Source organism: Drosophila sulfurigaster, chromosome 2L (assembly GCF_023558435.1).
Source record: "Drosophila sulfurigaster albostrigata strain 15112-1811.04 chromosome 2L, ASM2355843v2, whole genome shotgun sequence".
Classification (NCBI taxonomy): Eukaryota; Metazoa; Arthropoda; class Insecta; order Diptera; family Drosophilidae; genus Drosophila; species Drosophila sulfurigaster.
The window spans coordinates 25808302-25835669 of record NC_084881.1 but is presented as its reverse complement, the minus strand read 5'-3'; the positions used below and the strand labels follow the sequence as shown (position 1 = coordinate 25835669).

General features: G+C 38.5%; 3 protein-coding genes across 3 annotated transcripts in view; all 3 read right to left on the bottom strand.

Moving 5' to 3' along the window:
* Positions 1-27368, bottom strand: part of LOC133836833 (probable G-protein coupled receptor CG31760) — a 38514-nt gene that overhangs the window by 2385 nt on the left and 8761 nt on the right. Inside the window, 9 exon segments of the mRNA XM_062267424.1 lie at positions 573-781; positions 2162-2306; positions 2377-2486; positions 7073-7226; positions 7286-7584; positions 7973-8381; positions 8766-8985; positions 15809-15995; positions 17703-18239. Coding sequence (XP_062123408.1) covers positions 573-781; positions 2162-2306; positions 2377-2486; positions 7073-7226; positions 7286-7584; positions 7973-8381; positions 8766-8985; positions 15809-15995; positions 17703-18212 — 2243 coding nt within the window. The 5' untranslated portion in view covers positions 18213-18239.
* Positions 2519-6320, bottom strand: LOC133836844 (uncharacterized). Its single transcript, XM_062267435.1, has 2 exons — positions 5672-6320; positions 2519-5623 (listed from the first exon to the last, which is right to left on the bottom strand). Exons 1-2 carry the CDS (start codon positions 5921-5923, stop codon positions 3074-3076), a joined length of 2802 nt encoding a protein of 933 aa, XP_062123419.1. The 5' UTR covers positions 5924-6320; the 3' UTR covers positions 2519-3073.
* LOC133850694 (uncharacterized) lies at positions 20587-24044 on the bottom strand. The gene is made up of 4 exons (XM_062286856.1): positions 24041-24044; positions 21207-21278; positions 20806-20908; positions 20587-20744 (listed from the first exon to the last, which is right to left on the bottom strand). The coding sequence occupies exons 2-4, from the start codon at positions 21271-21273 to the stop codon at positions 20669-20671; spliced, it is 246 nt and encodes an 81-aa protein (XP_062142840.1). The 5' UTR covers positions 21274-21278; positions 24041-24044; the 3' UTR covers positions 20587-20668.

The window sequence follows — 27368 nt, the reverse complement described above, 5'->3', positions numbered from 1 at the left end:
TTTGACTAGAATTTCAAAAGGTATTCAAGAAGCCGCAGACAGAAAGGAAAACGAAGAGATGCGGTAGGAAAGAGCAACAAGTTGACACGAGTGCTGGTTGTATTGGAACAAGTTGAAGAACAAATTGCATTAATTATCAAAACACTTGAAAGGATTTTCAATTTGAGTGGCAGTAGGCAGCAGTTAGAAGTTGGCAGGAAGCGGAATCCCGCAAGCAAACGTGCGAGAGGAGCAGTACGAACTTGGCCAAGAAATCTGCGGAATGTCTGTGTAAACAAAATGTGGCGAGCAAAGGAACAAACAACACACACATACAGACAGACAGACAGACAGACGCATAGACAGTTGGATAGACACAGGCAGACGAATGGGCTACAAAAAGGATTACAATGGAAACGCGACGCGCGTTCGCAGCAAGCTAAGGAATTTAATTAAAACTCAACGAGACACACGCCCACACACTTTGTCCTTACCGTGTGGGCGTGGCAGGGTTTAATGCGTAAAGGACAAGACGTGCCCCCAGGAGTGTATAGGATTACACAACCAACTATCTTCCTCTCTGTGCAACTTACTGAAACGCCACCATGGCAATGTTGACTATGGCAATGTTGTAGATGGCATACGAGATCAGGCGCGCCTCGTTGTAGAGACTCTCCGCGTTGCGCACGTTGTAGCAGACCCGAATGCCCCAGGCCAGGAAGAAGACCTCGCCGATGGCCAGACTGTGATCCCACCAGTTGTATGAACACTGTTTGAACTTCAGATGGTGCTGATCGTAGATCTGTAGTTAAAAATAATATTTTGTGTATAAATTATAGAATAAACATACGGCAAATATTTATTCAAATTAGTAATATTAACGCATTATTGGCCAACAATAAAAGAAAAATAATAATAAAATCAAATTATTTGTGAATTTAAACGCATTTGTTTCATTTTTGTCAGGTACTTTCAAATTTCAAATTTGAAATTGGCGCTATAAAAAAATTAAATTTTTGTAGCATACTTTGAGGGTGCACAGTGGATTGATTTTCGAAAATCAGCTATATCTCAGCTATATCCTGTTTTCAAAGGACACATGTTGCGAAGATCGCCAGGACCAATTCTAACGATCTGCATCAAAAAAACATGGGGTCATCTAAGAATCCAATACTTGTAATTTTTTGGTCCTTAGAGCCGCGAGAAAAATGTGAAATCCGCAGATTGGAGGATATCTCGGGAACTACAAGGACGATTTAAATGTCCTTTGGCGTGGTGATAGACCTCATCAATAGAAGTCATTTGACACAGGACTCGCAAGGATCGGACAGGATATGGCCGAGATATGCGCTATTTTCTGTATACAAAAAAGTCCTTGTAACTTTGTTGTTTACATGACATTCGTCCTGTTTAGGGTGTCAATCAATTTGTATTGCGAAGACCTATCCTTGTGCCAAAGGAAATCCCAATCGTCCTTCAAATGGCCGAGATAAAGCGGATTTTCCAGTTTTCTCGCAAATTTACCATGCCTCCCCCTTACAAAAATTTCATGTGAATTGTGAATTTTTTCCGATTTCCTTAAGATCTGTGAATGCCAATCGATAATTCTGGTTATCCTGATTACAAAAAGGTATAACATTTTAATATCCTTAAGGATTTGACGACGTTATGGCTAAATAACTATTGTCCTTTATGGAGAAAATTAATACTGTGAAATAACTGCGCCTGTGTGATAGGCAACGTTTTTTTTTGTTTTCATGCAGCAGTTGCTTTCTGCTGATTTCTGTTTGCCTGGTATTTCAGCTATTGATGTGGAACTTTTTGGCTGTTCGCGGCGGCAAATAAATCCAGGCATAGGTAACAAAAATAGTATTGCATATCTCAAAGGGGCAGAAAGAATTTTTAAAATAAAAACGATTTAAAATATAGAAAAATTATGTTTTTAATACAAATTTAAAATGTATAATTATAAAAATTTATATTAGAATATTGAATGCAGAAATGTATTGAATAAACAATATTAAATTATCGAAATATATTCGTTAAAATAAAGAATGAAGTAAAAATATAATCCTTTCTTTTGAATAATTTTGTACAAATAAATAAATTAACAAAAAAGGGAAAAACTATTTATATTTATAAATAATTGTCTGAGGTGAAGCATCCAAATTATTGTACGTACGACTTCAGCATAAGGAGTGGCAGATATAGTCCAGGTGCCCAGATAGATGAGCATCACGAGCAATATTGGAACCATCCACTGCAACAGCTGTTGGTCATTGAGCTTGATCTTATGCGCCGATTTGACGCGATACGTTAATGAGACACTGAAAGTAATAATGGAGTATTTTAAAAAGAAATGCGAAAACTGATAAAACCAAGAATTAATCGACTTACCGCCAAGTTTTCATCAGCAGCGAAGTGTAGGTGATGCAGAAGCCCATGTGACGCGTCCACTTGGTGGCAATACACCAGCTGGTGTCCAAATATGGGAAAATGGCGACCATCTGTGGAAAATGTGAAAATGCGGAAAAGCGATTTAAAAATATCACGAGTTCGTTTCGTGTATGTTTAAGTGGAATTAAAACGAAGCGACACTTCCAAGTGCGATTTAAGAGGCGAAACGAGCCAAAAGCTGCCTGACAGCTCCACTCACGACTCAAACAGCAGAGAGAAAGGCGGAGCAGCCACTCAAAGTGCCGTTAAGTTGACAGCGGACATGCCAAAAAGCAATTGACAGTTTAGGTAAGGTCACGGCTGATGGCTCCACAGAGCACAGCGGGCCCAACTTAATGGAAAATGGGGAAAACAAATATCACGAGTTTCCATTTCTAATAGACACAAAACCATTTGAAAGGCGGAATTGGGATACAAGCAGAGTACAAAAAGGGAACATATAATAATATACAGTATAGGGTCATCTTAAAATGTTAAAGCTAATCAATTTATAGTATAAATTTGCGGTATTTCGTATAAATTATTCATAATAGAGCTACCAGCATATTTGGTATTTGTTCGGCACAAAAAACTATTTATAATATTGAACAAAACTAATGAAAAAATTTAATGAGCTAACGATGCAAATGGACTGCGCTTATGGCTGAGATTTGTCAGGATTCTCAACGATTTTAATCTCCTCTGTCGAGTGGAATTCATTCAGTGTCTGATATTTCTCTTTGGTGGCATCCTCAATGAGATGTGGATTGTCCGTGCCAACATCTTTGGGATGCTTTAAAGCCTCGCCTTTGGGCAAGTTGGGCGAATGATCATTCTCGTGCACATCCGGCTGATAAATCTCCACCTGAATGGTTGTCTCATAGAAATTGTAGCGTTTGTGTATCAATGTTTTTGACTCTTCCAGGATGCGATGTGGATCCGCATCCGCAAGTATTGCCAGATGAGCAGAAAGCGCTAATTTATCAATACTAAGCGCCCAGATGCGCAAATTGTGCACACGCTCGACGCCTTCTATGCTGAGGAATAGCTTCTGCACCTCGCCATAGTCCATGTAATCAGGCGTCGCCTCCATGAGCACCATCATTACATCCCGCAATATGCCGTAGGTAACGAAGAGCACAATAATTGAGAAGATGAACGTGCAAATCGAATCGATTACAGCCCATTCGGGTTTAAAGAAGATGATGCAGGCGGCAAGAAAGACGCCCACACTTTGGACAATGTCGCCAATCACATGAACGATGGCAGCTCGGACATTAATGTTCTGCTTTTTCTGCTGTTGGACCGCAGAGATCGAAGCGGGCAACAGATGTTGTTCTTTCACAGAGGGACTTAGGAGATCCTCGCTTCTGACAGAAGTATCTGCGATAAATGGATGTGATGATTGCAGCTTCAGGTGACTTTGACGATTCAGTTCGCTCACTTCGCGTTGGCCATGCGAGTGGCCATGACTCAGTTGCACTGCCATGATCACGTTCACCACAATTGCCAGCACTGAGGTGATGAGCATAATGACCGCATCCACCTCATGGGCACCCGACATCATGCGCTGTATAGCAATCCAGACAAGCACGCCAGTGATTACCCAAATGAAGTAAACGGACATCAAGGCGCCTATGACTTCAGCTCGATGCCAGCCGAAATTGAAGCGATTCGTCGAGGCGCGTCCAGCAAGATAAAGAGCAAACAGTGAGATTAGGAAGCCAGCCAAATCGGTGAGCAAATGAGCTGCATCTGTGGCAATGGCCAAGCTGTTTGAGAGCAAGCCGCCAATAATCTCGCAGATCATAAAGAAAACGCACAGAATGCAGGCCACAATCAGCTTGCGGACTGCCGTCTTGTCTACGCCTGGCGTGCGCTGTCCACGCTGACAATGATCATGGATGGTGGTTATATGCGACTCCCTTCCGTGTATTGTCATCGTTTGTATCGAATCCGAGTGCTGCAGTGGCTCATGCTCGAATGCCTCCCGCTCCACTTGCACATTTTGCTCCAGTTTCACCCCTTGTTGCTGCTCCTCGGCCAAGGCGTGCTGCAAATCGTGCGGCATCAGAATGATGGTATGTGGCGTCAGTTCATTTGTGGTAGCTTCGGCGGCAGCTACACGTTCTCCAAAGGGCAGCACCAGAAAACGCTTGAAGGCAGTAGACAACGAATTTGTTACGTCGCCTTGAACCTGCTCCGCCGAAAGATCTGCATCTATTACAGCATCCTCACTTGTTTTGGGCGTTATTGAAGAGACGGTGCTGGGTGTGCTGATTGCCAAACTGTCTGCATCTGGAGTGCGAGCAGCTTCCTTAGCTGTTCGCCCAGCAAACACTTCAACCAAAGATGTCAGCTCCTTGTTAGCTTCAGTTGCAGAACCAAGCGTTGAAATCTTTTGAATTTCTGCATCTTCGACTGCAGCTTCTATTAGAATTTCTTCGATATTCTCCGCAGGAACTGGTTTTACTCGATCTTTTGCGGCTTCAGTTAAAACAGAAGCCGAAGCTTCCTCCTGTAAAGCTGCTTCAGCTGATGAGGCACCTCCAGTTACAGCAGCTTTATCCGTTTCATTTTCCACAAGTGCTTCTTTCAAAATTCGTTTTACATCCTCAGTTGTTGGCTGAATTGGATTGCGAGCACGTCCAAATGTGGGCAAATTCTTAAAGATTTTGCCAGGCGTCAAGCGTTCCTGTGGTTCCAATGTGATCAGCTCCGCATCGTTGACACTAGGCGCCACATTCAACGTCTTGCGAAATGGTCCCGTCAATATGTTGATGATGCCCGACTGCCGTGTGTCCATCTGTTGTTTGGGCGCGTGTGGAGCTGCCACTAGTTCATCATCCGTCCAGGTGGCAGCATTAGCCGCCGAAGTATGTGGCGTCTGAGTGCTGACCATGTGCTTGAATGCACCACGAGTTGGATTATTCGATTTGGGTTTGGCCGCCGCCTCAATGCGCGTCATCTTCAAGTGTTGATCCAACAATGGATGCTCGATGCTCGTCTCGAGCAATTCGGAAGGCGACGGCATCTGCAAATAATCTGAATCCTTGGACGCTTCTGGAATACGCGGCTTACTGGACTTCAAATGGATTTCAGTCTGCAAGCGCTTCGTCGATTTCTTGAGGCGATCCGACCAGGTTTCGGAGCGTTTCTGTGTCGGGTTCGGGTTCTCATCTTGTTTATGTGCTCGACTGCAAGAAGCCTCTGTAGCTCGACTGCAAGAAGCCTCTGTAGCTCGACTGCAAGAAGCCTCTGTAGCGTCTCGATTGCTGTAGGTGTGTTGGACACCAGGTACAGCCTGTTTTGACCACTTTTGTTGCTTGCTTGGCGGCGATTTGCTTGCCGCAGGCACCTCAGTTGTTTTGTGGCGTTTTGTTGGCTGCTTGTGTCGCGATTCAATGTCCGGTATCTTGACCATCTCCCGCAATGCCGCTTGCAAGGCAGCCTCATCCTCAGGTTCTTCATCATCCTCGTCGGTGCTAGGCAGTTTCTTCTCACTCATGTTGTAGTCGATGCTATGCTCCTTTTTCTCCTCTTGTTTTACTTTTATTTAGTTGAACAACAAACTCTGATTAGAAAATCAGTTACGTTTATTAGTTTTACGAGACGCTTGAAGCTCCCACAGCTGACATTACCCGCAAGTCCTTCTTCTCCTCTTCTCTTAACCCATTTGCTGATGTTTTTCCAGTTGCTTCTTTTGTTTGGCACGGCTTTTATGCGTCCAGTGGGGCTCGGCTAATGTTAAACAATAACAAAGCACTTGCACTGCATACAACACACAGCTGCTGAATACTCTACATGATTTATGTCATATGGTGGAATTGATTTACTTTTAACATTTCAGCGATACTTTGAGTAAATATTGATTAAATGTAGAGCAGCATTAAATTTTTAAATTGCAACTGAAATACCAACTAATAAAAAAGTTTATGTTGATTTAAAATGCAGATAAATGTTAAGTTAATCAGTTAACAATAAAAAAGGTGAATTGCAATTGATATTAAATTGATTCTGATTGATCAAAGGATATTATTAAATTAGTTGAAACGTTGTTGGATTAAAATGTGCTGCATTGCTGATTTATTTAAACGTTTTTTTATGTTCAACATTTAATCAATATATACTGTGTGTGCCTCATAAAATTATAAAGTTTTTTACGCTGGCAGTTCGCATATTAATCTCACGTTTTAACAGACTGCCAACGAGCTAAATCTGTTATCATGCTCAGCCAAATGTGAATAAATTCATTAGCTGATGAGCGTTACAAACTGCACAACAAAAGCTTTAAAACCGAGTCGAAGGCGGGTTACTAAAAGCCGCATTTAAAAAGCCATAAAAAGGAGTTTTATGTTGCGGCTGCAGGAACAGGAGCACACACAGGTGACTACTAAGTAAGAGGCGGTGGGCAGCAAGAGGCAGGAGGCAGGAGGCAGGAGGCTGGAGGGCCATTACATGTGGGTCAATTGTAAATGAGACCACAAGACCTTTTGTCACATTAGCAGGCCCATTGCCCCGCTGCCATTCTGTCATTCTACCATTGTCGTCGCCGTTGTATTCACATTCATTCGTAATGGTCTTTGTGTGTTTGGCAGAGCCATTTAATGGGTTAAGTAGCGTATGTTTGAAGATGTAGAGTGGGTTAAGAGCTCACCTCCAGATACATAATGGCACAGCCAATGAGCGTGATCATCAAAAATATGGGACTGGCCACCTTGAAGACTTTGACGCGTCGATGCCGGAACAGATAGCCAGCGAGCACAAACGTGCCACATGCGCAGCCAATCGATATGGTCAGCAGGGATATTCTGTAATGCAATGCACAATAAAGAAGAAAAGTGGTAAACAGATGAACAAACAAACACACCTGAAGGGCCAGTGATAGTTGGCCAGACAGGGCTCCGGGCCAGTGCAGGTGTCACAGCCAGGAGCGCATGGGTAACACTTGAATACTTCCGAATAATAATTGCTTATATTGTCTTGATGCTCCTGCCAGGCGATTTCCATGATGGTGCCATTGAAGCCATCCGGATGACGCAGTGAGTAGAAGCCACGCTTGCAAAGGCATTGATAGGCGCCCCGTGACCAGCTGCTTGACGACATTCCGGCCAATATCTTGCCGCTGCTTATTGTCGGCGTCTCAGCGCTTGGTTGTCGATAATCGCACTGCAAAAACATGCAGAAAATTAGAATAGTTTTATTATATCCTAACAAAAAAGAGAAAATTAACCCTAAGAACTAGAAAAAAACCTATTGATAATGAATACTTTAGCTATATATTACCTTAACAACTTGAGAATCGCAGAGGAAGGAGCTGCGAGCTCACCACTAAACTTCACTTTCAATTCTCATCCTTCTCTTCTCTTTTTGATTATTTTTATTTCACATTAAACTTTTAATTGCTTTCAATTATGTTTCAAATACCTGCATATTATGTTTTAATTGAATACTATACTGCCCAAGCTATTTTTGCTATTCGTACGTTTTCTCTTGATTTTAGACCGTTATTTTCTCTCTCTATGAACTGGGCAAATATGACAGCAAATTGACTTACCACCATGGAGGCACGATGGCATTTGTGTGAACTGTGAAACGCTTGCAAATCATTTATGGTATCCACATCATTGTTATTGTTGTTGGCAGTAGCAGCTCCTGCAGCTGATGCAATTGTGGATCGACGTGCTGGCTGCCGTTGTCGCAGTAGCAACTGTTGACTGCTGAAGCGATACGGGATGGCATCGCATTGATTGACGCGCAGCGATGTCACATCAATGTCCACGCTTATGAAGCCGCGCAATCCATGCCGTCCACTTGGCGGTATGGCAATGCTATACGATACCAGCCACTTACTCACGGCACATGAGAAGTACGGATACGTCCACCAGCCCTTGTAGTAGTTATTCGGTGGGCTTGGTGCAAACTTTGGGGAGCGCAATGTTGGAGTGCTGCTCTCATCGTCGAACCTAAACAGACAAAAGAAATGATAGTGAGTTAAAAGAAGTAAGGTACGCTATACAAATAAATGCTCGAGAATACATTTTCTTTAAGTTTTTTATCCAATAGTAGCAAAATGTTCATAAATCATTGATAATATGTTATTAAATCATGTATATATTACAGAATAGAGATCTATTTTGATTTATTTAATATAGTTTTGATTTCGACTTGCTCTTGTGTAGCTAAATTGTTTGTAAGGAAAAAATTGTGGCTGTATCCTGGGATTTTGGAGTTCTTACAGACAAACATAGCATCTCTAACGCCGGTCGATAAAATATTAACTTTCTGCTGCCATAAACTTATAATACTTAGCGACTTATAAGAACACATTGAACATATGCTAAGCTTACCAGGGATAACTGTGCGCGGGCTTTTTGCCAATCTGCAGCGATTCCTCCTCATACCGTTGCGTCTCGCTAGCTTGCAACTTGTTGTTGTTGCTGTCGCTGTTGCTCTTCACCCACCAAACATACGACTGCACCGCGCCGTTCGTTAGGTTCAAAGCTAAAATGCGTGCACCATTTATGTATTCATCAGTGAGCAAGCCCTTGGCCAGCGCATCGGAGAGTCCTATATAAAAAAGATGAAAAATTAAAATATAGTATATAGGAGAATGTAGGTCAGCAGCAAGCGGCAAAAAAAGGAAGTTACTTCAGTTATGATGTATGAGTGTATGTTTGTGTGTGTTCTTTTGCGGAAATTAAATGCGAAAACACTGCAGCGCATAGACATGCTCATTAAAAATGCACTTACATTGTTTAATTGGTTATTGCAGTGCATAAATGCCTGCTGCATAAATATTTACAATAGCACTAAACGTTTAAAAACCATTTAATTGTTAATTAATGTTGTGTGCATTTTGCTTTTTCCAATTTGTGGTGAATTGTAAATTTTCACTGCGTGAAGTGGCCAGATCGCCAAAGAGACAACTTATTGCCAGATCGTGCGAACTTGAAAGCTTGCCATTGTAAAGCATCGATACCTACTTGTATGCAGCTTTTTCATAGATTTATATCGAAGATCACTGCAAAAATGCCCGCGGAAACTACGACGTTGAAATTGATTTGAATTTGAAATTTCATTGAATCTTAAATTGACTATAACAATTACATGCTTTTAATATAGAATGACAATAAATATTTAATTTGTTTAATTACTTTAATGTCACTTTTAATAACTTTTCATTTGTAAATATATCAAAATATTTTTTTCCATAATTTGGCCAGCCGACTGGCTGTGATGGCAATGTTCAGCAGTGTCAGTGAAAGTATCTCCCATTGCTTAATTGCGCAAATTACAATTTCGCTGAAACATTTAATTCATGCCCAGCTGTCATTGCAATAACGACCTTGAAATAGTTTTTTTTTTTTGCTTTGTGGAAAAAAGGCCATTAAAAGGCACACAGAAGCTGCAAGTGTTTTTCAGCCTTGAGGGGAAAAAATTGTTGGCAACAATGATTAATATGCGCAACGGGTGCACAGCTCCGACTCCCTCCCCCTCTCCCATCACCACCCTTGTTCTACAACAGCCACGGACGGCTGTCAAAAGTTAATATTTTTTTCATATTTTTTTCCTTTCTGTGTCGCGTGTGTTTTTTTTTTTCTGCCACACTTTCCCTGGACAGCAGCAGCAGCAGCAGCCGCATTTCTGTTTGAGTTGTTATAAGAGAAACGAGCAGGAACAAAAGCAACAACTGTTTACAAGGTAAACTTATTTAAATTCGATTAGCGCAACTTCCGTGCCACTTTCTGTGGGTGACCAACATCTTGCAGCGGGTATAAGACTTATGTCATCAAGCGTGACACAGTTGACATTTTGTCAAATGTGAATGCATACAGAATGATAAATATATAGGAGATGTTTGTGGTATTACTAAATGTGTGAAATGAAGCGGGATGACGTCAAGCGCTTCTTTTATAGTAAATCTTCTTCCTTAAACTATAGGACATTAAGAATAATCTTTCAAAAACTTTAAATATCATTTATCAAATACTTCAAATTTATCATTAATTTGAAGTTTTCATTTATGTCAGTTAATGTAAACTAAATAAAAATAAAATAAATAAATAATAAAATATGAATATGAAAATATATAAATATAATAATTCATATTAATTTCTTTTTAATATAGTCTTTTGTCACACACTATTGAAGAGTCTTTGCGCTTCGTCATCTTTTGCAATGTTTTCGCGTCTTGCGTAATATGTAGTATATATTTTGATTAGTATGTATAGCGTTTTGCAACTTTGTTGCCTGTTACTTTAGAGTTGGTTTTTTGAGCTTGAGCTTGGCGTAAAACAAATACGCAGCCGGTGGCGGTGGCAACAAAATGTGGCAAGTTTTGCGCGGCTGCTGAAGCGAAATGGACACAAAGGAGACGTGAAAGGCAGCTGCGGAAGGAGAGGAGAGGAGGGGTGGTAAAGAGCTCGTCATATAAACACCAGAGAACGGCACGGGTATACACACTCAACGGGTGCACCCGTTACTCATGTGCCTTTTCGGTAGCCTTACACTCGCGAGTGCGAGTGGCCAAAAATACACACACTCGCGAGCCTTATACTCATGAGCAATAAGTGTATCGCGAGCCTTACACTCGCGAGTGCGAGTGCCGAGGCATACTCGGCAATTTGCGATCGGTGATTCTATGCACTCGGGTAAAGCCGGTGCCGGTGGTTATGGGTAAAAAATTATGAGTGGACCGGCACGATTGTATGTATGTACATACATATGTACGTTTGTGAGTATGTATATTGAGATGCAAGAAATGCCGTCGGCTTTTTGTATTGTTCTTGTTATTGCTGGTGCGCTGTTCTTGCACTCATTTTATTTCTTGAAAATTTAAATTCGAAAACTATTTTTGGCTTTGTGTAGTGTATTTATTTGATGTCTTATATAATAAATAAAAATTAAATTTTAATTTTAAAGAATTTTTATATATTGATAAGGAACAAAACAAGTAAAAATACAACTAATCAGTTATATTTAAATTTTACCTGTTTTATGAGTTTTTGGGTTTTTTATATTCATCAATAACCGGAAAATCAGAAATTTTATTACCTGTTTATAACACTATTGTAAATGCCTATATAATTACAAAAGGGTATTTTGAAAATTTGTGCAATTTCCATAAATTTCAGGAAAAACCACCTGATATTTTATTTGACCATTTGTCAAAGTAAAAAAACACCCAAAAATCATTCAAAGAAGTCAAAAGTCATAAAATCTACCCGCGAGCCGCGACACACAAGCATCAATAGGGGTGGGGGAAAAACACCCGAGTATTTGCTCAGACACTCGCGAGTGTCTGATCAAACACTCGCGAGTGTCTGAGCAAAACACTCGCGAGTGTCAGAGCATTTCGTCAAGAGTGTCTAAAATGATCGGTTGCACGAAGAACAACCACCCGCGAGACACGAGTGTGTACGAGCCGAGTGCAAGAAAGGCTCGAGTATGACAATGACTCATACTCGCAGCACTCGCATGATTTTGAATAAGTGTGTATCTCTCACTCGTTTTGCGAGTGCACGAGTAGCACTCGCACTCTTAAAAGTACGGGTGTGAGTCGAGTGTCGATATTTGCCACCCGTGACGATGTCTGATAAACACACAGGCAAAGTTCGCTCTACTCGCAAGTTGCGTCAAACTGTTGCCACAAGTTCAAGCCATAATGCCACAATGCGACGGCTGCAAAAAGTCTTCAGTCTCGAGGAGGAAAAGTGCCTTATGGTAAATAACATTAGCCAATGCCTGTCACTCACTTCACACACACACACTAACTCGAACAATTTACAGTTATAGTTATAGTCATGTGTGTTTGTCACGTTTGTCATTCATCATCTGCGTGCGATTTCTAGCACTCGGCTGGCTCCTGGCATCATCATCAATCTTTTGGTCCCCAGTTTGAGAATTTATTGCCATTGAACCAAGTGGCATGAGCCTCTTTTTCTCTCTGTGTTTATGTGTGTGTGAGTGTGTGTGTGTGTTCGCCAACTATGCGGGTTGCGTGTGTCTGCGTCTGTCTGAGTGTGTGGCAAGTACTTTTTGTGTAGGTGTCAGAAATAAACATGCGCAACTTGCACAATTGTAAGCAATTTGTTTTTTGCGGACAGAACGGAACGAAGGGGGATGGAAAGAGTGAGCCCCAAAAAACTCTTGGACCACAAAAGTTTTGCTCACTTCAACGGGCCTTTTTACACTGAAAAAGGCCAGTTTCTAAAATCAAGAATATTCTCCTTAAAAATTGTGTTCTCAAAATATGACCACTTTAAGAATAATGTCTTGAAACTAAGTCAAAACCCCCAAAAAAAAACAACAAATACTAGATTTAGTTGTTAAATAAATATTAGTTATAAATTTTTTATCTAGCTTTGAGCATTTTCATTCACAACTCAGTTAGTAAAAGTGTTGCAAACCACAGTTTAAGAATTAAGAGAGGATGTCCTGAGGTTCAAATGCTGCGAGAAACGATAATAATTATTTCCTAAGTAGAAGAATGATTAACATACAACTAGATGTATAGTTTTTACTAAATATCAAATAAAATATAATGTAATATTTTTTTTTATTTTTGATCTTCAAATTTTTAGATTTTTTTCATTTATTAATAAGAATTTGAGTCTTGAAACTTAAAAATGTTTTCCTCTTATTAATAAGAACTTGGGTCTCATATTAAATGTTCACTACGTGTTCTCTAACATTAGAAGTCTCATGTTCTTCGCGTGTTTTTTAGACCAACATTCCTAGTACTATGACCAAAATCTTGAATTTGCCACTTTTTTTTGCTCAGTGTATGCTATGTAAAATTGGCAATTATTCAAGTTGTGCACAGACAAGTTTTTCGTGCACGACAACACCAAACATTCCGCATTCCACATGCCACATGCCACACACACACTCTTTCGAGTTGCGAGTGTGTGCTGGCAGGTGTGTAACAGCTTGTGTTGCTATTGAAAATTGCGAAACAAAAGGGTTTAATGATGTGCTGAACAAGTGGTCTATACAATTTGCCACTCTTCCAATTAACTTTCTAGTTTATTGTGAAGCCTTTAAAGTATTTGATTTCTACTCTGATTGCAAGGTAACTTGTAGTCGTGCATTCCCCACTACTTCACACTTTTGTGCTCTGGGACCCGTTGAGTAATTAAATTTCACACAGATTCCGTTTGCCCTGAGATGAGCAATAAAGGAATTCATGGAGACCGGAACTCGAACATCAACATATTTTCTTCCTTTTCTAATGGGTTAAAAGTATTTTACACACACAAAGTGTTTGACATCGTCAGCAGTTAATATATTGTGATGATTATCGTTATTTTATTTGCAAGCAGCAATAATTTGAAATGTATTCAGAAATGAGCTTAAAGATAATTGATTATTAAAGTGTTTTATACTTTTTAAGCTGATTACAATTGAGTTAAATTGCGAATGCATATGGCATAAAAAGCTTTCTCTTGTCGTCATCTTGTTTGATCTGTGTACAACATGGCGTATGCGTGTTCACCACACACCAAGGATTTTAACTGATTTTACAGAAATCCGCATACAACACACGGTCCACGCACACAGTTGTGTCTGTGTCCTGTTTATCATGTAAAAGTTGATGGGGACATTAAGAGAAAATCAGAGATGAAAACAAGCCGAATGTGGCAAATAACAACGCACAGCGCACAACTTTAAATTAAAATGAATACAACAAAAAAACGACGAGAGAGAAATAATATATGCATGTAGAAGAGCTAAAAAAGGGAGAAAGGGGAGGGAGCAGGATGTTTGATGCGCCACAAGTGCGTCGTTGTTGTCAACCCCAAGGCAGCCGACGCGCGATGTCATGCCAAGCGCCTGAGCGCGAAACCCCGGACATGGACACGGCGCAAGAACCAAGGACCAAGGATGAAGGACCAAGGGCCCCCCAGTCGAAGTAGAGAAGAGCTCAGGCGCAACCTTGGCAACAGACGGCCAGAGCAAAGAGCTATCAGTGTGAGTGTGTGTGTCATGTATGTGAGTACGAGTGTGTGTGTGTGTGTAGTCAAGGACAACAGACGCACAATGAACTCATCGCACTCACTCGGTTCGGTTCAGTTCGGGGTACAGGATAATAACAGCAACAGCAACAACATTGCCAGCTGCTTCGAGGAGTATTGAAGCACACCAGTTGCCTTTTGTATCCTCTCTCTCTCACATCTCTTTTTCCTTCTCTCTCTCTCTCTCCCCAAATGCTTTCTAGTGCTGAAAAGGTGCGACGTGTCAGCAGAAATCGCATAAAGTGAAAGTAAATTTGCTGTCAGTTTTGTTGCTGTCGTTATTCCCGTTGAGCAACAGGATGAGCCATATGTATTTGGCGTATAGAATTTGGCACTTGCCTCATCCATCCAACCATTCATCCATCTTCTTGCCCCCGCTTCATCTCTGCAGTGCCATATACTCTCCCTCCATCTCTCTCTCTTCTTCTCTATCTTTGGCCGTGAGGTCCTTGAAATTTTGATGTCTCGCATAAATTATTCGGGGGAAAGCTTCTTGCAAATCGAATAAATTTAAGCCAATTTAAAGGTGATGGTAGAGATGTTTCTCTCCCTTTCTCTTTCTCACTCTATCTGCTATCTCCTTCTCTGTCGCCAACCGGCACACAAAGCATATCAATTGCTTGGCTGTCCTTAAACGCTTTGATTGAGAGGCGCCACAAGCGTTAAAGTGCCAAAAATAACTCAGCTTGAAAATTTAAGTACAACAGCGACCAAAAAAGGGTGCTCAGCGTTTCTTTTACTTTTTTCTCTGTCCTACACTTTTATATTTGGCAATTTATTAAACTATTTTTAAATGAAATGCGACTTAAATCAGGCTTGACTTGCACTTATTTGCATAAGCTTCGCATATATTTTTAGCAAGGTAAAAAGTTATTTTTAAATAGAATTTAAGGACACCCACTTGAGGTCCGCCTCTTCTTTTGCTATTGTTAACTTTAATAATCTCCTTAGCATTCACTATGTTGTTCATCAAAATATTTAGAAACATTCTATGCATTAATTTTGATTGTCTAGCTCATTCAATTAGCTGCCGAAATTATGAATAATTAAAACCCAAATTGCGTTCTTTTCAACTTGAAATTGAACGTTAACAAGCAACGTTTAAAGTAGCTTCGATTAATTATTTAACGCTGCCACAAAGCGTTTTTATTTGATGTTGCCACGTTGCCACAGCCGGAAATGAATTTAATGGCACGCACAAAGGAAATTAGCAGGCAGAATGTGAATGCGAATGCGAATGTGAGTGTGAATGTGCAATCGATATATCAAGTGTGCGAAGCGATAAATCGTGACATATTTACATAAGTATGGCCACATCCAATTTGTATGTGTGTATATAGTATATTTAGTATATTCAAGTAATCGCTACTCACCGCCATGCCGTATGATGCCCACTTCTTGGAGTATCGATGCTGCCAAATCTGCCTTTTGTCTGGAGCTCTCGAAGCGTTCCGAGTTGATGGGCACTTGGAGCGGTCGATATAGCGTCGAGATGCACAATGTGCCCAAATTTTCCGTCGCTATGTCGTGTATTGTCACCAGCGATTGCTCAATGGCCGTCTATAAAGTGAGAGAGGGAGGGGGAGAGGGAAAGGGAATGAGAGTGAGCTTCATTTTGTATTAAGTATTTTTAGCAGTGCGAAGCTTGGACTATCTGACTCGCCTGTGCCCCGCTTTATACCCAAATCATTTTTTGGTTGGCCAACAACATGTTGACAAACGCATTAAAAATACATTTTTGGCTAAATACATTCATGGGCAAGCATTTTGCTTGGTCCCTTTTATCGTTTGAGTGGAAAATTACGTTATTGCCTTCACTTTGGCATCTAAAGCGCGAAAAACTTTGCGGTCGAGGCGGCTGACTTTAAATTGTTTTGGCCATTGTTTTGCACCAAAATTGATAAAGTGTCCCCGCCCCTCCAGCAACTGACCCAAAAGCTTCTTCTCTTCTTCCCTCTGTGTGTGTGTGTGTGTGTGGGAATCGACAAAAAATTGCCAATTCGGCAATTGCTTTGTTTTGCATTCGATTGACTTTTCGATTGAACAAAGGAAATTCGAATTTGAAGTTTTGCTTCGTTCCTTTTATTCTGTCTCTTTCACTTATCGCCATCCAATTGTCAAAGACTTTAACTTTAACTAAAGTGTATTCTTCATTTGTTGCCGAGGCAAAGCAAAAAGTTGAACAAGTTGACAACATTTTCAAGAAGTTTACTTGAAAGGCACTTTTTCAAATTTTTCAAACATTTTCTGTTACGCTTAATTTATTATATTAATAGACACATTCAAAATGTCTTTATAAAATTTCCTAAAATTGTTCAACCTTAGCAACTATGATTGCAAGTACTCTAGCATCGTTAAGATATTGTTTAATTTGTGTATTTTATTATTACATGACATCATTATTGAGACAAAAGCTTTATTAACAACTTTTAAATTCAGCATTTGAATTTTGTAATAATTTCCTAAAGATATTCTGATAAGCCTGATAATACAATAAAGCAAAATGATTTTAAAATTTCATACATTTTAAGACCTTAAAAATTAATGACTATCTAATATAGTTCTCAAAACATTCAAGTATAGAAGCAAACGTTGCTGAACTAGTTTGAATATATTTTAAAGAATCTTTGAATAATTTCCTAAAGATATGCTGATACGCGTAATTTATTATATTACCATACCAAATTTTGAGTTTTGAAATAATTTCTTAAAAATGTTCTGCTGTGCCTAACTTATTGTATGAACAAAGCACTTTGAAGCACTTTGAAGTCTTCATCAATTTGGAGAAGCTTTCTAAGAATAACATTATCATATAATCTTGCATAAAAACTGTATAATCCTTTAATGTAAATTTGCGCAGCACTCGGTCGAAATTGAATCGAATTAAGTTTCAGCTGATGTTGTTGTTGCTGTGGGGCACTCACACAAGAGCATTTCAATCGATTTCCATTACCGCAACGAACGCACTTGAGGCTAGTTGCACTTAAGGAATTAAGGAGCTGCTTGAAAAGGAGCCACTTCAAAACGAGGCATTAAGTGCCTAACTAAGTTCACTTAATATTCGTCCAAGTGTTGTGCAATCGCGACCTCAATTCAATTACAAGCAAGTGGTTGTTGTTGTTGCTCTTGTTGCATGCCCCACGCACCCAACATCTGAAGAGTGTCGAAAGTGTTCACTTGCTCTCTCTCTCTCTAATTATGACTATTGCATTTGTTGCTAATTGTTGTTAATGACGAATTATAATAGTTCGAGCAATTTGCGCTTACCCGTGAAACGATGTTGCCGTCGCCAATTCGCAGAATGTTTTTAAATGGATTGCCAAGGGCGACTGCAGCTGCTGATGCTGCTGCTGCACTTGCTCCTGTCACGGAGTTGGGCAACGTTGATGAGGATGTTGCTGCAGCTGCAGATGTTGCTCCAGTGCCAGTTTCATTTGCAGGAGCTTGCTTGCTACTACTTGTTGTAGTTGCTGTTGTTGTCGATGATGATGATGATGTTGTTGCTGTTGCTGTTGCCGCCGTCGAAGTTGCTGCTGCTGCTGTAGTTGCATTTGCATGCTCAACTGCCAGCACCAGCAGCAGCAGCAACGACAATAACACCAGCAATTGTTTTCTCGCCTCTACACAAATGCCAGCAACTAGTTGCTGTTGCTGTTGTTGTTGTTGCTGTTGTTGCTTTGGCTGTTGCTGTTGCTGTCGCTGACAACTGTCGTCTCGAGTTGCGGCCCCCAGTTGCCTCCTTTTGCGCCACTTGCCTGCATTGAGCCTGCATTTCATTGTTGTTTTGCATTTGCCACTGTGCAGCTGCAAGCGAGATATAAAGAAAGTCGTTGAAAGATGGAAAAATTAGCAGACGCTTTCTAATAATGACATTTTAATAAGTAATTCTCCCTCTCCAATTGTCCTTTGGTGGCAAAACAAAACGCAAAAAAAGACAGCTTTATGCATATTTAATTAGTTAAATGAATTGCCTTTTTCTCAGCGTGTTTTTTATTGCTTTGCCATCCTAAACGTGTTCTTAATGTAATCCCTGAGTTGGGAAACAAACAAAATTAGGATCTATTCATTTGAACACTTCCGTGAACTTTCTACATCTTTAGCTGACAAGTTTAACATGAAGTTTCTTTTGAAGTGAGGATCTATTTCTTTTAATACTTTGTTGAATTTTAAAAGTGTTTTACCATATTTTTTCATCACCTTCTATATTTTATTTCTTTATATATTCGAATTTATATTATATTAAAGTGTATATTTAATTTCTTTTTATATTAGTACTTATATTAAAGTACTTTTGAACAACATTCTGAATAGGGTTCTGTTAGAGCACTAATAAAATCCTTACTTTTTATTTTACAGCTCTGAGCTATAAAGATAATTTATAATACAAAATTTCCACTTCTTGAGCTGGCAAATATAACGCCATTAAATTGGGATCTATTTCTTTTGAATACTTCTGCGTACTTTCTAAATCTTCACATAATAAATTTAACAACAAGTTTCTATATCTTTTAACACTATCTTGAATTTTTGAACAAAATGTTTGCATAATTACTTCAATAGAAATGTTTATATATAAAATAATATAAATATAATATAATATATAGATAATAATAATGATTAAAAATAATCACAACCTGTTTTTATTTTATTGCTTTATATACTTTCTCCAATAAAATCTACACTCTCTTTCATGCATTTCAGAATTATAACAATAATTTCGAATATGAAATTTACATTAATTACCTAAACCTATCTGTCAGCACTAATGCACTCATTTGTCAGCTAAATATTTCCCATATATCATTTTGTCAAATGTTCACTTACTGATTTTACACAGTCAGATTTTGGCCCCCACAGCAATTAGCTATTGTTATTTTCAAAAGTTAATGTCATTGCATGATACAATTGAAACAGAAAATGTCTGTGTCTTTGTCTTGTCATCACACATATGCAATTTATTGTGTATGAAATCCCAGCAAATGCTCTCAGTTATCATGTGTCAACACATGCAAAAATGATTAAGCAAATATATAAATAAATTGTCAAAATATTTATTTATTTATTTATGTGCTCAAGACATCTGTAAATACTCCAGCTAAGGTTTCCCTCTTTCCCTCTTTCCCTTTTTTCCCTTTCCATTTCCGCAGCAAAGTAAGAGATGAAAAGACAAAGTCGGGGATAAAATGAGACAAGTCAGTGTCTCCACTCACCTGGCGCCCACAACTTTGTAGAGGTAAATGTAGAATACCAAGTCAAACAACAACAAAACTCGCAAAGTAAATACAAAAGGTAGAAAAAAATACTGAATGTATAGTATATGTAAAGAACAAGCGGAAACACTTGCATACCACTTTTCAGTCCCCTCCACGATTGCCACCCTTTATGCTTATGGGCCTTTCATGAATGCGAAAGAAAATGTAAATATGAAATAAAAAGCAAGAAAGTGTGAATGAAAAATATGACAACACTTAAAGATACCCTATAAGAAGGGTAATTAAAGATAACAACTTGAAGAATAGATTATGAAAATGTGAAAATTTCTTACTTGACAATTTTTGGAATCTAAAATGTGTTTCAGTCTATCACGCACCTTCTGCTGATTACAGGGTATCTGCAGAAAAGACTAACAAGAAGCGGCAGCATACTTATGTTACATGTCTTTTGCATTAGCAGCAACAACAGCAACAACAACAGCAACAGCAAAACTCACAACTAAACTGTGACGTAGTGCAACAGGATTTACAATTGCATGGCAAAAGGATTGAGCTGTTGCTTCTGGGAAAAAGAGTTGGTAACAGGAGTAAGGCTTCATACGAGTATGTATGTAGTGGATGGGGCATCATTGAAATGGAACACATTCACTTTTTATTTTTTTTATGCCAGTCATAAAAAAAAGTGGTTCTGGTGAAAGTGGTTGAAAGTTTGTTGTCGTCGTCGTTGTCGACTGCTGAGACAGTTTTGTAATATTTTTGTTCAGTTCACTTTTCAAATTGCTTGCCATTTGTATAAAATTGTGCCAATGATTGCCTACCATTTGATATGAAACACTCAGCTACACAAACATTACACATAAGTGTATCGAAAATAATGTTCTTAGTTCATTGATTGATTTTTCTACTCTTCATCTTTTTTAATTAATTCCTAAGATAAATTGTAAACAGACATTTGATTTATTTATATTGCCGTTGAATATTTATCATCCAAAGTGATGCTTATAATAATCAACTTGATTTTTAGCATCTTGGACAACATTGAGGATATAGTTTGGTTATATCCGGCTCTTTATTACAATTGGCTACATCGGGGCAGCTATAATCAAGAAGAATTAATCAGAATAACGTTTGTTTTCAAAATGTTTTAAATGATTTACACCAAGGCAACAAAGGATTCATGTCCTATACAAGTATACTGGCGACATTCACCCAGTATTTGGAATTTTTCGCCACGATTTACCTTTGCATCTGAACAGTCATCTGTAGGGTTTTTAGTATATATAGTATATATATAGTATATTAATATATTTTCAAGTATACCTATACTTTACTATGTAGCATATACTTAAGTATAAGTATACTTATATAGTATATAGTATATTAGTATATATTTAAGTATACGTATTATATATATGTATGGTATATATATACCATGCTACATATAGTATATTAGTATTTAATTAAGTATAAGTATACTATACTATATAATACTATACTATATAAGTAGACTTTTAGAATATTGCAATTAAGAAATGCCAAAGTGTTACTTTTTACTTACAGCTCAGCGCCAGGAGCAAATGTGAGCCAAAAATTAATGTAAAAAGCAAATACGTAAACGACTTCATTATAAAAGTCTCTTTGCCAAACTAAAATCAACTCTTTGAAAGCAGCTAAATATATATTTAATTTTGAGCTTGTCGCCAAATAAAATTCATTATTTATGGTTAATTTCATTCATGAAATTGATAACGTTACAGTTTGATTTTGACATTTAATGATGTTTTATTGTTGCTAAAGTTTTCAAAGTAAAGATCAATAAAAAAGAATTTCGAAACTATCGTCATTAACATTGTTTGGAGTATGGGGATTATTTTCAACATTTCTAATAGCGATGCTAATTAAAAGCTGTAATTTGAAATGCAAAAACACAGCTTGACAACAACTCAAACAAGAACCGAGAAAACAGCAACAAAACACAACAACAAAAAAAACAACCCAGTTGTGGCTAATGAATAATCGTGGCTAGTTTTCGGTTAAAGTTTTTCATTTGACCAAAAAAAACCGAAACAACCAAAAAAAAAACACACACACACTGAGCACTCTGAAAAACTAAACACTGTGAAAAGTGTGCAAAAGTGAGCGGGTTTTGCCTTTTAGCATTGGGTGTGGGCGTGGCACTGTGGGCGTGCATTTTAAATGGCAGCGCGCGGATTAATTTGCATCCAACAGTTCGCAAGTGGCTTCAGCTGCTGCTTCAGTTTCTCTACTATTCTGTTTGGTTGTGGGCGTTATAGGGCTAAGGGGGCGTGGCTGGGCATTTTTCGCTTTGCCATGCAAAATTGTTGCTGCTGCTGCTAGTGCTGTAAAAATGAGAGACGACCGCTCAAAAGTCAAATGAAAGAGCTTACACCACAAATTTTTGTTGCTCATTTTCGTTGATGTTGTGTTCCTTTATATTTTTCTGTATTCTTTTTTTGTTTTTGCGCTAGTTTATTTTTACGATCTGAATTACTCGAAACTAACAAGAAATTCTTGTTGTTTTTCTCTTTTTAATGGTGATAATATGAAGCTCTTTTTATGTTGATGCTGTGCGACATTAAAAGTAACAAGCCATAAAAATCACATCATTTTTTTGTGTTTTTTCAATTTTCATATTGCAAAACAAAATGTTGGCAGACGAATATTATTTAACCTTTGAGCAAAAATCGCAAATCCTGAGGGAATCATCAAAGTTGTATTGCAACTCACAGTCAATCATTTTAATTACTCTACGCTTTTTAATTAAGCTTTCACTTATTTCCCTTTCACATATTTCCCTTTAGCAAGTGCAGTCATAAAGTTTTCAAAAGCGTTTCCACTACAACCTTAAAAACACATGATGATAGAATGTGAAGGGACCGTGTACAATTTGTTGATAATGTGAAAAACGTGCAGCGCATAATTATTGGCATCACTATAGAGCAAAGTTTTCTCCCATCTCCTGGTAAATTTGTCTATCACTTGTTCGACGTTTAATTACACTAATTTATATGCAAACTGCAATTTACATGATGACGACAGCGACGTTCTTCGAACTTTGTGATTGTCAGTTTTATGAGTGTGCGATTTTCTTTTTCTTTTTTTATGAGCATCTTGTGTGTGTATGTGTGTTTGCAGTCTTTGATCTGTGGCACCGTAAAGAAGTGCTTAATTATACGAGCATGAAGTGTATTTATAGGGGCTTCGCTAACACGCTTCACAGCGCATAAAACTCATATCAAAGTTGAGTTGAAACTCGGGTGAGTTAAACACCTTTAAAGTGAAGTTAATTCACGCAAAACTTTGCCATTAAAAGTACTGTTATGAAATTTACTGTTTCAATAATACTGCCAACCCCGTTGATGTCGCAAAATAAATAATAAAGAAAATCATCCATGAAATGTGTCGCACAGCGTCTTTTGCGATATGCGACTGCTGTTGCACTTTGTCAAAAAGTTTCGCCAAAGTCAAAAGCATAACAGTAAAAATGTGGCAATAGCAGCAGAATGCAATGTGTCCCCCCCCCAAAAAATCCCCATTGCCACGCCTCGATGCCACAGGGGATTGGCGGGCGGGCGGTGTGGCAATACACATCAAACGCAGCTGCTGCTGTTGCTGTTGTTGTTGCTGTTGCTTCAGCTGCTGCTCAGTTGCCGTCTTGTGCGCATTTTTTGCGTCAAGCTTGCTTAAATTTTACTTCAAGCATTTTTAATACTCTTACAAAAGAATGCCAGCGCTTACACTCGCAATAATGAAAAGGGATTTTCCAAAAATGCGAGCGTAATCAAATTTGAAATGCAGCGCAGCAAAGTATGCTACATTTTTTTGATAATTTGCTTTTTCATTTAAAATGTGTGTAGTTGGGTAGATGCTTTCTTTTGTTAAATGAAATAAATAAAATGAAAGAAGTACATAAAAAATATAACTAACAATTGTAGTTGAATATTGAAATTATACGACTGCATCATTTGTTTTAAATAAATAACACAAATAATGTTGCAACGAATAAGTTAGTTGAGGTTGATTTTCATTCAATTTTATAGTGTGATTTTCTTAAAAATATATATATTCTTTAAGTATTCTACAATCTAATTTATGAAAATAACAACAAGTAAGAAAGCTAGAGTAGAATTGTAGAAGTTATTTAAGAATTACTTTACTACGCGACCTTGTTGCTTTGTCTCACAATGTGGTTTATTTTGTGCTATATGGTATATTTATACCAGCTACTCATAGAGTAAAAGGGTATTATTTAAATGTAATGCTATGTCAATATACCAAATACAGCTCTTGGTATATTTTTGTGCTTTCCGGTACATTAACTTGGTATATTTCAGGAATAATACTGCACTGTTTTGTTATTTTCTCACAGTCGAAGTTTTTTTTACTTGTTCTTTTCGTTTCGACTATTGGCAAAGAGTATTCAACTGTCGGCAGCCGAGTTTGCTTATGCTCCAGCTGCTTTTTGCATTTTTCCACTTGGTATGCGTTGCAAAAGAAATCGCACAAAAAATTTGTCAACATGTTTATAATCGTTGTTGTCGTCGTCGGTGTCGTCGACGGTGTCGGTGTCGTTGTAAGTTGTTGTCCGCCAAGCCAAGTAAACCGAGCAAAGAGTAACAGTTGTTGGCTGTCACAGTTGTCGGCTTAATTTATAAACGGACTAAACAAGCGTTAAACCTACACACACCTTACTCAAAACCCTTCGTATGTGCGACTTTAGTCTGTAGTCTGTAGTCTGATGCCTTTTGCTTGTACTCTATAAAAGCGGGGGCTTTCTCTCTTTCATAAGTAGTATATGGGTTAAATGACTTCCTCGTTGGTAGCAGCAACACAACACGGCAACAAAGTAAACAAAAAACTTTGAGGACACTTCAGCCATGCCACGCCTCCTACTCCCACTCTCACTCCCACTGTGTCCAGTGGCTTTATTTAAGCTGGCCATCAGTGGCATCAGTTGTTCTTGGTAAAGGCGTGTGAAGGAGGAGGTGCCAAAGGGAGGAGAAGGCATAAACTATCTTTATGCCCTTTCGACCCTTTCATAAGCACGTTTTTATCTGCTTTACACATTTGTGCGTTGTGCGTTCGACTTTGGCTTCATTTTGCTTGGGGAAATGCTTTCAGCTTAACAATTGAAGCTGCCATCTTTAAGAAAAGAGCGAGCGAGAGCAAAAGTAAAGTAGCAACTGCTGATTTTGTCAGTTTTCTTTGTCATTGATTTTCGATCATAATAATTTGATGTGTGCTTTATGTGCCGGAAAGCGGCTAAAACTCATATCTGGCAGAAAATACATTCTGGTTGCCAGGCAGCAAAGCATCGCATCACATGCGATGGCATCACATCAGACAACATCAGCAATTGTCATTGCAATGCATTTGATTTGATTTTTATGCCTTGTCGTCATCATTTTTTTCTTCTTCGTTTTTTATGGCTTTATAATGTGCGTCTTATCTCCCAAGGGATTTGAGTTTTGACATTGCTTAAGCAGATGCCAATAAACTGGAAATTGGGGGGACAATAGAAGAAACATGAATGTGCAATTGAGAGACAACAAATAAATGCATTAAAATTTTGTGATTGGCATGCTGAAAGGTCATTGAATCTTAGTTATTGACTACTGAGTAAAACTATTAAATTGAGATTCCGATTTGCTTTTAGCAGTATAATTTGCACAGCGATTGATGCAGGTCTTGTCAATTCTGACAGCTGAGTGGGATGTTGGAAGTATAGCTAACCCTGAGGCTGCCAATTTAAGCAAACTAATTTGCAGACACAAATATCCAAGCACATACCCACGCACACACCCACTCACACCCACTCACACACACTATCACACTTTCCCACACTTATCTTCGCACTCGCATGCAAAGAATGTTGGCAAAGTTATCGTGTCAAATCAAATGTTTCATCGGCGCACACATTATGCAAAACACATGCCAATAACAAATCAGCTAACAGCAACACCAACTGGATAAACAAAGTCAAAACATCAACAGCTGACAACTTCAGTTATTTCGCTTGAGTTGTGACGCACTTTTGGCCAAACCGGGCAACAAAACTGCCCAATGAATGGGAGAAAGCCGAAAAAATAAGAAAACATGGAAGAATGCTACAGTTGAGTGTGCTCGACTGTGAGGTACCCGACACGCATTTTGAAAAATATCTCAAATTAATATACCAAAATAATACTGAAATATATAAAAGTTTATATTTGGTATATCGGTTTATAGTGGAGTGTGCTCGACTGTAAGATACCTGCTATTTATTTCCAAAAATATACCAAATAAATATACTGAAAAAGTACTAAAACATATCAAGGGATATATTTGGTATATCGGTATATAGTCGAGTGTGCTCGACTGAGAGATATCTACTGCGCATTTGAAAAATATACCAAATAAATATACAAAAAATGCTAAAATATATCAAAGACTGTTTTTGGTATATTAATATAGTACATTACATTCCAAAAATACTACATATAGAGTGCAAAATATACCAGATTGTCAGCTAAAGCTACAAAGACAACTTTGATCCGAACACGTTTCGATGCGTCTTTCTGCCTGCGGACACAAAGTTATAATACCCTTTTACCCTTTAAGTACCGGGTATACAAAATATATATAACTCTGGGGCAGGCTGCAGACAATGAAAGGCGTTGGCATTCATTTCATTTCCTTTGGCCCGTCCGTCAATGCCATTTTGGGGCCAACACTTAAACGCAAATGAGATGATGGCCGAAAACCAAAAGTCTAACCGCTGGCGAAGGCACAAAATCTCATTAAATTAATGCAAGCCTCAGGAGTTTTTTCTCTCACTCTCGCTCTCGCTCTCGCTTTCTGTGCTGCACGAAAACTAATTCGTGGGAGAAAAACGTCTTTCGCGAAATTGTCCCAAGATTTGAAATGTTTGATAGGCGAGCCAATGAAGCGACCAAACCAAAGCAAACCAAACGAAGTCAAACCAAAACCAAAATGAAAGCGAAGCCTCAGCCTCAGTAGCAGCCGCTGCCGCAGGCATCTAAGCATCAGCTTAATTTATATAAAGATGCTTGGTGTATTGCTGGCTTTAGTCTATGACATGCAAAATAGGCGTCTAACAGATCTAAGGATTTAGACATTTTCGTGTCTCGGCCATATGACAGCGCTTAATGAATGGAAATCTGAAGCATATCACGAAGGTAGCGGAAGCTAAGTGCAATTAAATAACTTATCAAAATAGAGTTTAAATGAAAAGAGAGCGAAGTTGTAAAGTTAATTTGCAGGCACAATTAAATAACTTCTTAAAATAGAGTTTAAATTAAAAGAGAGCGAACTTCTAAAGTGAATTTATAGCTGAAGGACAATAAAGGACATTCGACTGTCTATTATACTCGTATCATTTCTCTCCAAACCTCAATCAATCACCTAAAAAACACATTTTTCCCCGTACTTTTTTAGCATTCAGAGATGGTTGAAAAATCCTCAACACGTGCCTTGACTTAAGTCAAAATATTTTGTATAACAAATGTTTTTTTTTAGCTTGTCAACGCACAGCACACACAACACTGAAAAATTTGTTTTGCAAAACCACAACAAATGCAACGGACAGAAAAAAAAGCATAAAATAATAAAATTATCCCCAGCTAGCCGAAAGTTTGCCACAATCCTCAAATCGCGTTGCCAGCTTTGTCCGGCAGAGATTTGAAGTGACTTTCGTTAT

Coding starts and splice junctions, on each gene's coding strand:
- LOC133836844 (XM_062267435.1), bottom strand. CDS start 5,923: ATGAGTGAGAAGAAACTGCCTAGCACCGACGAGGATGATGAAGAACCT. Junction 5,624..5,671: donor GCAATCGAGACGCTACAGAG/GCTTCTTGCAGT, acceptor CGAGCTACAGAG/GCTTCTTGCAGTCGAGCACA.
- LOC133850694 (XM_062286856.1), bottom strand. CDS start 21,273: ATGAAGTCGTTTACGTATTTGCTTTTTACATTAATTTTTGGCTCACAT. Junction 20,909..21,206: donor TTTGCTCCTGGCGCTGAGCT/GTAAGTAAAAAG, acceptor AAAACCCTACAG/ATGACTGTTCAGATGCAAAG. Junction 20,745..20,805: donor GAATCCTTTGTTGCCTTGGT/GTAAATCATTTA, acceptor TCTTGATTATAG/CTGCCCCGATGTAGCCAATT.